General features: G+C 40.7%; 1 protein-coding gene across 1 annotated transcript in view; it reads right to left on the bottom strand.

Annotated features, from left to right (window-relative positions):
- The window catches only part of Tanc1 (tetratricopeptide repeat, ankyrin repeat and coiled-coil containing 1), a 229,778-nt gene that overhangs the window by 72,925 nt on the left and 143,235 nt on the right, over positions 1-13,618 (bottom strand). The window contains exons 6-7 of the mRNA XM_077802626.1: positions 1,702-1,832; positions 402-588 (exon numbers count right to left, since the gene is read on the bottom strand). Coding sequence (XP_077658752.1) covers positions 402-588; positions 1,702-1,832 — 318 coding nt within the window. The remainder of the gene's footprint in view (positions 1-401; positions 589-1,701; positions 1,833-13,618) is intronic.

Genomic DNA, 13,618 nt, shown 5'->3' with positions numbered 1-13,618 from the left:
GACTGGGCTGGGAAGAGAGTTCTTAATATGCAGGGAATTCACTGCTTTGCTAGGTGCCCCAGGGGGAACTGATGCCCAACAGATGGAACTGACTGGTGAGGAAGGAGAATTTTTGTAACTTCACAGGCCAGATCTGAACTGTCCAGGCCTCTCTGATTGGGAAGACTTTTTTTTTTTTTTAAACCATGAGCCCAGTGTTATAAAATAAACATCAAGGAATATAAAAGCTAATCCTTCATTCTCTCAGCTGCACATGGACCCAGTGCTGCCTGCAAAGAACAGGGCAGACCCTGGCAGATTGACCTTCACAGACCATGCTAAAACCCACTTGAGAAGTGCCTGGTGAGTGCTCTGGTTGACAAGCACCAAGCCATTACGTTACCGAGCAGTGTGCTTCTTACCGATAATTCCACTGTCCTTGCTTTCCAGGGTGGAACTAGGGCTGCTAATGGTCTCACAGGGACTTTTGTTGGCTGCCGTCTTGCTGACACAGCTATTCAAGGTTGAGCAGGGGCTATCGGTGCTAGGAGATGCCGTGCTGCTTGTTAGTGTGGAGCAAGGACTGATGCCTTGGCTCAGAGCTGTGCACTGCAAGATGAATGGAAGGAGGAGTTAGCACAGCTGACACAGGACACTTCAACACACGCTTTTGATGTTAAAACAATAAAACTTTTAAAAAAATGAAAAAGAAAAATAGAGGGCAGTTTTTAAATTCTAGGAGGAGACATGAATAGACATAAATATATAAATGTGTGTGTATATATGTGTGTGTATATATGCATACAGACATACATACATATATGGTCTTCCAAAATGTTAAAAAGAGAAGTATCTTTGTTCTGTTCCCTTCCTTTGTGATTTTCCTTTTTATTAAAAGGGCAGTCTTAGCAATAATTTAGAGAATCAGAAATGGCAAACAGGCAGACTTCCTCTCATTTAAAATCTGCAGAAAACAAATGGGTTATTTGACCTCTGTACAGAAAACCTGGGGACTGTTTTTGTAACGTTTCATGAGCACAGCAGCCCGATTCAATTCCTGAAGATTTATGGGCTCCGAGATGAGGGAAGGAGCGTGGTGGCCACTGTGTCTCAATCAACCCAGGACACCTCCCTCACAGAGACCCTCACAGTGGTGGTGGCTGTGGAGGGCGGGGTCCAGCCCTTCACTGCTGCTCACAGGCACACATCTCGGAAGTAGCAGAGTGCTGCTGGCTGCTGTCCCCTTGGACGGGCACGCCTTCCCGGTAGATGGACCATTTGATCTCATCTCATTTTGTCTCTGCCTCATCTGCTATAAATCTTTTCCTCACCCTACTGACCCTCCAAAATCCCAACAGCTAAAAAGGCACAGGAAAGCAAATACCAAAGCAGCCAGATGAGAAGAATGGTGCTATAAAGATAAAAGTGGTATCGTTATGAAGGAATTCTTTTAGCTACTTTAATTCATGTAGCTGCTATTCTCCAGGGAGTGACTAGAAGGTTAATGTGGACATTTTCTTAAGTTCTGCTCCCTCTGCTTTTCCCTAACCCCCTCTCTACAAACACCCAGAAACAAACTGTTGCAATAAATTTCAATACACAACAGCCCAGAACTCATTTGACCAAACAATGACTTCCCCCCTCCTGGGGAAAGGAAGATTGGTTATCGCTTCATTCATCCTCTGAGCAGGTATGAAATGCAGTGTCTTCCTCGGGCATTACCATGGTTTCATTTTTGTCTTCAATGGTTATGTGTGTGGCACTTGGGATCCCTTCTCCCAGTAAAAATCCCAGCCTTGTCAACAGTTCTTGAGCTGCCGGTGAACAGCTCGGTTCATTATCGGTCTTTGCTTCTGGAACAAAGAAAGAAAACAATGAAGATGCCCCTCTGGGGAATTTCAGCTTCGCATCTGGATGAGTTCGCACTATAGCTGCTTGTCTGGCACTTTTGTGTATTTTTATAAAATGCACCAAGTTTGACAATGCGGCTTGTCCTCTAGCAGTACATTCTAATTAAGAAGCCGTGACAGGTTAAGAAAACAGTAACAGAGATATTCCAAGTTTAAAGGGTGAAATATTCAACCTGAACCAGAAAAACCCAGTGTTGTTATCTGATAGCAATTCCTATTCCCAAACCAGTGGGGGGAATGGGTAATTCAGATACCCCTTTGGGTAAGAAAAAGTCTTCCCGTTCACCTTAAAGGGCACGGTGTGGGCAATGCCAAAGGGGGCTAAAATAATGCAAAACCCAAGTGACATGCTGGCAGAGACCCAGGCTGTTTAGATTCAGGGATAAAACTGAAATCTAAGTTCTCATTAAGCCAGGCAGGGGCAGGAAGACCTTGGTGGAAAATCTGCATGTTCCGCAGCAGCAATGGTCAAAACCAGAACTCCAACTCAAGCCACCGATCACTGAGAAACCTCATTAAAACAAGGACTTAAAAACTCAGTGAAACATGTCCTCAAGAAACAGGTTTCAGCAATGCACTGTTGTCCATGAGGAGATGTAAAAAAAAAAAAAACAAAAAAAAAACCAGCCTATATTCTCGGAATGCTCCACAGGTAATGCTGGAAAGTAGGGCCTTTCTGGGTTTCTTCCGGAAATTAGGTCATTTGGCTTTTTGTATTTAAGATAATTTTATTATTGGATTCCAATTTAAATGTTGAGCTGGAAGTTAACCTTGTAAACAAAAGCCTAAGCATTGATTATGGATGCCAAAATATCAACATCATCCCATTGACTCTTTCAAATTTTTAAGTCAGCATCCATGGGGATGAAATCACATACAAAGCACACTGAGATTACACAAGTCAAACTCAAGAGCAAACAATGCACAACATACAATACAGTCACTCGGTGTTTTACTGTTTTTTAATTATCCAGACACCAAGATCCATACATATATAAACCCATCTTCTCTAGATGTAGAAATCTGAAGATAATGGTAGAGGTTTTAGAAAAACAAAATGAGGAAAAAAAAAAAAAACAACACAGTGATGTTCCTTTTGAGCTATGATGTCAACAACAAAGTTTGCTGTTAACTTTGCCTTTGTAAGGAACTGCAAAAAATTAAAATAAACAGAGCTTTTGAGAAGACCATCTGTATTATTCTCATTTCGCATATCAGTTTTGCTATGACATGCACCCAGAATGGCAGCTATGAGGAAAATCAGGCTGGTAGTATCTTCAGGAAAGGAAAGGCACTCAGTCACTTGCTGGTTCTCAATATTTGGGGAAGGAAGAAGAGCTGTTTGCAGCTTAAGGTATGTTTTATTGACTCTAGAAAACTGCAGCCCTGTGGTAACCAAGGATTGATTGTTCTGGGGTGAGAGCGCCCTGATGTTTCCGGATTATTTGCATTCAACTCATAATGTGAGGGATCAGTAGACCCAAGACAACTCTTGGAAAGGGAAGCACCCAGGGCGGGTGGATCACACCCCTGTGCTGCTCTACAAAAGATCCCTTCCCACCAGAGACTTCAAACCACAGTTAGATTCTCAAGGTAGATGGGCATTTGGGAACAGAGGGCGTGAACCAAACAAAATCAACACAACCCAGGCACACCCAAGGGCTGAACCATTCAGCGTAGGATGGGTCTCCCCCCACCCCACCCTCTCCACTCCCAAGCCCCAAGGCTCAGGCAGGGTTGCTATTTTATCTTGAGTAGCAGCTGGACTGGAGGGCGGACATACAACCCAGATGGAAAGGGGAAGAAGTGGGTAAGGAGGGAGATCTCAGTGGTTTCTCTATTCCACCACCTCCTTTCCTTTCGAAACACCTCCATACTAACACATGATTGTGACTATGCCCCCGAAAGTCTAGCTTCTGGTTCAACCTGAAACACTCTGGGGAAAAAGCCAGCAACTACTCCCACTTGGCAGCTGCTGTGGAGGCAGAGTACAGTTGTACACAGGCAGTGTCACAGAACCTACCCTGCAACAAACACAGGCACAGCCTATGGCTCACTGGAGACTCATTTGAAAGCCTCAGATCTTGTGTAGGTCCTACATGAAGCTGAGGGACATCACCACCCCCAGCAGAGTCAAGGCCACCTCCACACTGGGGCTATTGAGAGACACCCCAGGTTTTCAACAACAAAAAAAAAATCTGAAAAAAAAAAGTTATCCAAAAATCACCCCCCTTCCAATGAGCTAGGGAGCAGTAGCAATTCCAGGTTCAACCGCTGAGTTTAAAGAGACACCCAAATTCATGTTCTCAAACCCTACTGGGGTTCAGGATGAATGGAGACATTCTTTATATCATTTTGCATCCATTAAGCCACTACAATTTTATTTCTTCCAAAGGATTCCTGTGTTTTCAAATTTCATTCACTCTTCTATAATATCATCCTAGTGACCATAACTTTAAAAGTCTGAATTCCTCCATCCACCTCAAGTCGTCCATGTCTTGCCTTCCTTAATGCACAGTTTTTTCTCACTGAACGGTTCTTTCTGGTACAAGGACCTCTGGGTGAAGAATGACAGTGCCATTCTGGGAGAGAAGAGTTGCCTGTGAGCTCAACTGGGTGCACTCCCTTGGGAAATGGAAATGCATTTCTACTTTTGTAGTTGTTCACCAAATACTGTGTGTTGAATAGCCGTATGATCTACTTTAAGCTAATTATTACTCCAACATAACCTCCAGATCAAATTGTACTAGGCCACTAAAAGGAAAGTCTATTTTCATTCAGGTAGTTAATATTAAGTCACTCATCAATAATGGACATACTTTACCCATTATCAGTGGGATAAGGTCTAGAAAGAAGAAAGACCTCATTTCACTTTAAATCTCACTCCAAAGAATTTGTGTTGGCTGTATTTGGAACTGAGAGAATAGCTAACTTTATACTTCCTGGGAATCTGTTAGGCTCAGAATGGCCAGTGATATTCCTCCCAATAATTTTTTTTTGTTTGTTTTATTTTGTTTTTGGTCCCAGAGATTGAACCCCAGGGTGCTCAACCCCTTAGCCACATCCCCAACCCTTTTTATTTTGTGGCAGGGTCTCACTCAGTTGCCCAGGCTGGCTTTGAGCTTGTGATCCTCCTACTTCAGCTTCCCAAGTCACTGGGATTACAGGTGTGCACCACTACAACTGGCCCAATAATGTCTTCATGGACTTCTTAACGTCACACGCTTGTGGCGCTTGTGGAAGGCTAACCCATACGGAAAGGTAAAGGTAAAGTTCTTTTTTTTTTTTTAAAAGGCTTTCATCAGCCCCTTGGATTTTTTTTATACCTTTATTTTATTTGTTCATTTTTATGTGGTGCTGAGGATTGAACCCAGGGTCTCACATGTGCTAGGCGAGCACTCTACAGCTGAGCCACAACCTCAGCCCCTAAAGGCAAGTTCTTAAATCACTTCCTGCCTGCCTGTTTTCAGACCCTGTTAGATTTGTGTGTGGAGCACAAACACTGAGGAGCAGTCCACTAACTGACCAACTCCCCAGTTGCTATCAAGATAAATTCAAAACCTCAATGACCTTCCCAGTCTCCTCCTCGCCTTTTTTATACTGCAGAAGATGTTAACAGGATTCTGAGCCCTTCAGGTGTTGAACCTCAATTTCCTATCAGTTAAGTGCTGTACCCACTTCCTACTATAGATGGTGAGCCTCAAAACCAATAATGTCAGAAATACCTTATAAACCACAGGATGCTATAAAGCTGGTCATTATCTGCATCAGTTTTAACACTAAGAGCCCACATTTCCTATTATTTCATTTTCTGGTTTCATAAGTTCATATGAAAAAAAAGTTTATACATGTTTACAGATGTACTTGAATTTTTCTTACCTAAAAATATAGTTGTTTATAATCTTTCTGACCCAAGTAGCTTTTTCTGAACTCAGTATTCCAAGACAATAAATTCCCTCCTTTTGTTGATTGCCAAACTGTCTCAATTTGGCTCATACTGCTTCATTTACCATCTAATGATCCCCTCTTCTTAAAACCAGATTCTGTTAGAACTGTGCAGGTCCCTGGAGGCCAGTGGTCACTCCATAAAGAAGACCTCTTCACCCTTATCCTCTTCATACTCCACAGAGCACTGGGCATCATGGACAACATCTGGCTACTTCCTAGCTATGTGACCTTGAACAACTGACTAATGCCAGTCTTCCAAAATAGTAGATGTTAAAATTTATCATTTCTTCTTTCAAAGTATCTCACTTAGCTCTAAGTGCCCATCCTCTCAAGTGTAGGTAACTTGTAAAGTTTGGATCAATTTTCTTATCTCTATTTTTATGGTCTTCCTCTCTTCTAAGCCAGCAGATTCTCAAACATTTTGACATCAGGATTCACTCCCTAAAATTATAGAGGACTTCAATGAGCTTCAGTTTATAACAATTATATTTATTGATATTTATCATAGTAGGAATTAAAAATATGAATTTTTAAAATGTAAGTTCATTTTAAAATAAAACCTATAACAAGTTAATTAACATTTTAATAAAAACAACTATACTTCCAATTTAAAAAGTCAGAAAGAATGATGTTATTTTACCTTTTCACAAATATCTTTACTATTTGATTTAATAGAAAACTGGTAGAGTCTTAGTCTGTTTCTGCACTCATTCTGTTGGGATATGTTTTTGTTTTGATGCTGGGAACTGAACCCAGGGCTTCTTGAGCACTCTACCACTGAGCTATACCCCAGATTGTTTTGTATCTTAAATGAATCTTGCTGGAAGAGATGGCACATATTTGTATCTCAGGGAGGGAGGCTAAGGCAGGAGGATTCCAAGTTCAAGGCCAGACTGGACAACTTTACAATATCCTATCTCAAAATTAAAAATAAAAAGGACCACCCTTGGGTTCAATCCCCAGTACTATGAAAAATAAATAAATGGATCTTCTATCCATGTAAGATTTTATAACATCCTACTTTGGACCAATTGGAAAATGTTGATTTTGAAGATCTTAAAAATGTTCACTCATTTCATTATACAGTATCAAAATATCATATTCATTAATATTATCACAAATCTTAACTGAAATGTCTTGGGAAGCCATCAAGCTCAACATATCAGATGCAAATTTCTCCAAAAATCTAATTTTCATTTAAAAGGTCAAGTTTTAGCATTGACAAGTTTTAGCATTGACAACTAATCTTGTGAAGTGTTTTTATTTTTTTTTTAAAATTGAAGTGACAGGCTCATTTCATTCCTTTTGAAGAAAATGTGTGACAAGCGCTCAATTCTGAATAGCCATAGTTTGCCAGTGATTACATCAAATAAAAATGATGTTCCATTTAAAATGTGGCTAGTTCAGCTTGCAATTCAAACAATCACACAATGCTCTGCCTCGAGACACCTATCACACTTCAGCATGCAGCAGAAATGCTTTATGCAGACTTCCCACTTCACTGCACAGAATATTAAAAAGATAGGTATTCAAGGGTCAAGATTTAATAACATTCATTATTTTTAGTGCTTTGTCAAGGACATTCTTCAGTGAATTATCATGTCTGATGCAAGTACATGGCAGGGAAAAATACCATGACTAGGTAGTTGGTGCCCCTGCCTTGAAGAGCAGGTATTGCAAGTTTTACTACTGATTTTGATTATTATAAAAAGAGTTTGACCTCACAAATCCCTGACAGAATCTTGGGGGCACCTTAGAATTCCACAGCCTATATTTGGAGAAGCTCTGCTTTAAGTATAAATTATGTTAAAGCAAATCCCTTTTCTTAAAAATCAATAAAAACTATAGCCACACACAGCCCTTGCCTGGCTAATCTTTCATGTTCCCCCCATCTACCTACTCAACTTCTTGAGATTAAAAGAAGGGACTATGCTCACCAATTCTACTTCCTCATCATGTATCTATGTTACTTCAACTCATTTACCTTCCCAGTGTTCCTGAAACGGCCCTACTAAGCATATAATTTTTTTATTCTCCTTTTTAAATCGTACATCCTCTCTTTTGATTTTCCTGTAGATTTCTGACCTTGCAAACTCTGTGCTGTAAGGGAGAAAGTAGAAATTGTCATTTAAGATGGAGAGAAAACCCATGGTCACAGGTCTTATGGGTGGGTGACTTCTACCTCTCTTGCAGGTGTTTCTTCCAGTTCTTATTCATAGCTTGTAAATAAAAAAAAAAAAACAATGTTTCTTAGTCTTCTTCTCTCAAAAGATACTAGATCTTCTTCCCTAGTCTAACTGATCTCACCCTCTTACCTCTGAGCAAATGGCTACCCAGTTTACATGCTGAGTGAGCTTCTTCTTGAAGCCCAGTTTGATTCCAGCCACGGGCTGGACACTCTAGTCTCGATGTTCCACTAGCACCTGAAGTCCACACACCTGAAACTGAACTCAAACCAAACCCTGAGACCCCTTCCTCCAGTATCCTCTTAGTGTAGCCACAGGGGTTGTCACCTTTGTCACTATGGCTCCCAGCTCCTCGCAACCTCAACAGTCTCCCTATTCATCCTCTTTTCTCCTGACCCTGGTCCAATGTGAGGCTTTATTCTCTCATTTAATTACTGAGCTCGTTTTCTTATCATTGTCCCTGATCTTAGTCTCTTCCTACCCCCTTCCATCCGACTTCGTTGCCAAAAATCTATGGTCAAATGTTTGTGGGTATTCCTTCTCCCCAGATTTCTAGAATAAAATCCTAACCCACAGGGTGATCCTAACCCACAGGGTGATGATATAAGAAAGTGGGGCCTTCAGGAGGCTATGCCCTTATGAATGGGATTAGTCCTTGATAAAGGAGGGTCTTGTGGCCCCTTCCATCCTGTGAGGTTATGAACAGAGATGCCTGTCTCTGAACCAGGAAGTTGGCCCTCATCAGACATGAAATCTACAGACACCTCAATTTTTACTTCTTGAGCTCCTGGACTGTGAGAAATCAATTTCTGATGTCTATAAACCACCTTGCTTATGGTTGTTTAGTTAGAGCAGCCTGAATGGACTGATACCCGGTACATCTTAAAGCATGGCACCAATTAAGTCTTCCTCATGCTGAACTCTCAATTTATCACACACCTCACATTAGTATTTCCTCCTTTGAATTAGTCACTCTGTAGGCAGGTCTTTACTCCCCCACCAGATACTAAGGCTCAGTGAAGAAAGGACCAACACTTGAAGACTTTTCCCCCCCAGTACTGGGGAGTGAATCCAGGGGTATTCTACCACTAAGCCACATCCCTTGTTTATTTTATTTGAGACAGGGTCTCATTATGTTGCAGAGGCTGGTCTTGATCTTGCAATCTTCCCGCCTCTGGAGTTACTGGGATCACAGGCACTTAGCTTAATAACTCATCTTTTTTTTAACAATTTTTTTTTTTAGTTAAATGAACACAATACCTTTATTTTGTTTATTTCTATGTAGTGCCGGGGAATGAACTCAGTCCTCACGCATGCTAGGCAAGTGCTCTACCACTGAGCCCCAACCCAGGCCCTTGACAACTCATCTTAAATAGCATCTGGTATACTGCCTTTCACAGCTTAAACATTCAATTAATATTGCCAGACATTGTATTGCACCCCTGTAACACAGAGACACGAGAGGCTGAGACAGGAAGATTCAAAGCCAAATTCAAAGCCAGCCTTGGCAACTTAGCAAGATCTTGTCTCAAAATAAAAAATAAAAAGGGCAGGGAGTGGACAAACTTATATCCTTATTTGAAACACCTAGTCTTTTTAAATATTTAGAAGTGCATAGACTATGTTAAAAGTAGAGGTAGTAAATAAAACATTTGTAGATTAAAGGGGAAAAAAAAGGCTGGAGATGGAACACAGCAATAAAGACCCTGGATTCAATTCCCAGTACAAAAATATTTTTTAAAAAATATTTATTGAAGGTAATGTAGAATGAATGGCTTCTCCACCTCTAGCCCCTCTCCCACTGGACACATACCAAGCATGCCCACTTCTAAACTCTCATCTAATTAAATCTTATTCAGTCATTAGTTAAATGGTTCGTCACCATTTTAAGAAGCTGAAAATTAAAGATAAAGCAGAATTAAGGCTACCTTTTGGGAAAGGAAAGATAAAATGATCAGAGGAAATACACAGTTATGTTTTATTTCTTAACTAGGTGATGGGCTGATAAATGCCATTATTTTTCATACCTCTTTCATTCTCTACATCTTTGAATGTCTGAAATAGTAATCAATGAAATATTTAAACATTATCTAAAAGACCCCCTTTTCTACATTTAGTTATTCTGTTGTTTCACGTGGGTCAATTTCATTTGCTAACCAGACTACCAGAAAAAAAAAAAAGTTTCGTCATATTCTGAGATTGATCTTCAATGAGCAATGACTCATGAGATTAAAAACTTTCTCACCCCTCCCCATCAAAGCTTGCTCAAGTTGCTAATGATATAGTAAAGCAACCCTAAGTGAATATGGATGGTTGTCCTTAATTCAAAGAAATAAAGTTGTGAGTCCTAATTTGGGTTTTTTCCCTTTCCACTAAGGCAGAGGTATTGTTTTGGGGGTAAATGACATATCCCCACAAAAAGTAATATGTTGTTTTAATTGACAGCAAGCTTATTTATAAAGAACCTATCTTATGTGACACATAGCTTTTTAGGACCATTAAACAGGAGGAAAAAAAAAAGAGGATTTATATTGTATTTAAGGCTTCATTAAGTCAATCTTCTTTTTTTTTTCTGTCCAGAGTAGAAAATTCTGTGTTTCAAAAATATGTAAAAATACTGAAGCTGAGTGCAATGGCACATTCCTATAATCCCAGGAATTCAGAGATTGGGGTAGGAAGATTGTAAGTTCAAGGCCAAGCCTCAGCAATTTAATGAGACCCTATCTCCAAATAAAAATTAAAAATGACTGGAGATGTAACCCAGTGTTAAAGTACCCCTCAGTTCAATCCCCAGTACCAAAAGAATAAAAATACTAAATATGGTAGCATGTTTTTTCCTAAAGATGTATCCGGGTGAATGCAAACGTCAATACACAGTTTCTTCGCTTTCCAAAAACAACAAAAATTTAAAAACACAGGTCATGTAATTGAACCCACTTTCCAGATGGCTAAACTAACTCACAAATTACACAACAAAAGTACTTATAAATTAATCAACAAATCTTAAGTGCTCAGTGGTTTTGTTTTACTTCCATTTAAATTTCATATAACCAAGAATTAAGGATTGATATAGCTACATGGCCACCAAAGCAAAAGTGAGGCAACATAGTCTGAAAAGACTATTTCAAATATTTAGGAGTAACTTGATATTTCACAAATCTACATGAAAGCAGACATTTCACAAGGAGCTGTTGTCCACAGTCTGGTGAATACTGACATGCTATTATTAACAGCACCCAGAAGTGTCAGAGAGACTTAAATAAGAATACCCAAAGGAAGTATGGGAAGCAGAAGTCCAAATTTTAAAGTGAAACTTAAGAGACAATGCTGGTCCCAAACCTTAGAGTTTGCCCATTATGTGTCTGTACATGACTGGGCTTAATAAACTCAATTAGTTTTAGCTCCGAAGCCTCTCCTTTAGGTTCAATGAACTGTGCATAAAATTTACATTTTAATATGGCAGTCTTCATTCCACGGAACTGTAAAAGATTCCATGAGGGTTACAAAGCACATCACCCTTTGCTAACTGTCAAGTTCAATTCTGTTGGGCAAGCACCACCACCTCACCAACTCAGTAGCTACTACAGCTCATACCAGCACCAGGGCTATCTTCACACAGGTCATGTGCCCATAATCGTGAACCACCCCTAAATCCACACTAAAAGAAATGAAAATGTACCACGTTTCTTAATCGGAGCCCAAATGGAAAACTCAGGTCCTGTATGTGCAGCCCGTGTATGGCGTTAATTTTGGCCGCCAAGGTCCTGAAGAGGCTGAGTAAGAGAGCTCAGGTCTCAGGAGTGAGCACACATGCAAATCTTGGCCACTCCAGCCAGGCCAATAGCTGCTCTTGAATTTAGCTCGGACCACAGCCAAGCCCAAGAACACCTCCTCTTGCCAAGAAAGGTGGCCAATTCTGCCTTGGGCAAGGGGAGAAAAGTTGACAATCGTAACTATTTATAACCTTCTTTCCTAGCGCCATAAAAATCCTAACTCTCTCTCCCACTCATGCCTTAGGAGTGCCCTACACAGAAATCCCAACAACATTCTCAGTCATGGAGGAGGAAGTCATACCATGGTGTCTTGGCCAGTCACAACACCAGCACCATGATCTGCTAGGGTTGCAATGACTTGACAGGCAGGTGGGGATGAGGGGTAGGGGTGGCAGGCTTAATCTGAAATGTGAACTCAGCTCAGGAAGTTCAATGACAGATATTCACATCAGGAGTTGATTTTTGTTTTCCTTTTCACACACAAAACAGAAATGACAGAATAGGTGGTCTGCACACGCAAATGTACACCCCAAAGAGACTTTTTTAATCAGTCACGGCTGTCCTAACTGGACACCACAGTAGATTTCTACCTTCTCACACACACCCAGTGCCACGCCCTGCTCTGCCCAAATCAGTGGCAAGAGCCTCTTCTACCACACAACTGGGGCCTGGCCAGAAAGGACAAGGGCGGACTTCATGCCAGGATGCCTACAACAGCACCTCTTGCTGGCCCGGCGTGCCCATGCCATTTCCTCCTCCACCCATTCCAAACTTCCTGATTCTAGCTTCTGCCAACATCCCCCTTTCAGCTCATTTTGAGCTCTCTTTTCACCACCACTCCACTCCACTCTCCTACCACATCCTACTTCCTGCCATACTTCATAGAAACACAAAACACACATGCAAGTTGAAACACAGAAGGGCTGTCCCCTTCAAACAATAGGGCTGAGGAGGGGATCTGGTATTTCAAAGTGGAAACATGGATGCATTTCCTTTCCTAAGTTTTCTCTGAGCATTACTGCATAAACTTGTGTCCACTCTTGGGGTAAAATTAGCTTCTGTAAATAGGACAAGAATCTTAACCTCTTGTTTCTGCAGGAAAATGATGTAAAATCCAAACACCCAAATTAAAGTCTATAGAGTTGTGAGATGCAAACTCCTCAGAAAAGTACACAGAGGTAAATCTTGAATTGGCTTAAAAAATAAAGAATTATTAATGAAAGTACAGCATGCTACAAGCTCACAGTGCCTGTTATGCTTATTTGGGGATTTAGACAAAGAAACCGAATCTTCCCCCCTACCCCCCCCAAAATAAAATGTCTTCATGAAAAGGTTTCAATCAATTTGGATTTTTATTTATTTTGGGGGTCCCTACATCCACATCGCCTAAGGAAAACTTTCAGAGATTAAAAAAATATATACAGGCTTTTGAAAGTTACCAAATTCCCTTAAGAAAGCTATGATAAGCTTTGCGTGAGTTTCAGCTTTTCAGCTAAAGCCTGGTGCTGAATATTCTGAAATGGTAAAGTATTAACAAGACATCTTGCTGTCTACTGGCTGACTTTTCATGTTCCCCAAACTCAGAGGAAACAAGACCCAACCCTTAATGCACGTACAACCACTCAACTATTGTCACCCTGCTTATATAATTCCAAGAATTTACACCAGCCAAGTAGATCTCTATAAACTGCCCGAGGAAAACATCCTCCCAAATACATTCAGTGCAGTGCAGTGTTCCAGCAGGGGCACGCCGGGTTCCCTCAGACACGGAGAGCCCTTCCAGACAGTCTTAAGGGAGGAGGGAGAAGTCACTGAAAACATG

The sequence above is a fragment of the Urocitellus parryii genome, chromosome 1 (assembly GCF_045843805.1).
Source record: "Urocitellus parryii isolate mUroPar1 chromosome 1, mUroPar1.hap1, whole genome shotgun sequence".
In the NCBI taxonomy this organism is placed as follows: domain Eukaryota; kingdom Metazoa; phylum Chordata; class Mammalia; order Rodentia; family Sciuridae; genus Urocitellus; species Urocitellus parryii.
The sequence above is the reverse complement of the archived record's forward strand: the minus strand, read 5'-3'. Positions and strand labels throughout refer to the sequence as shown.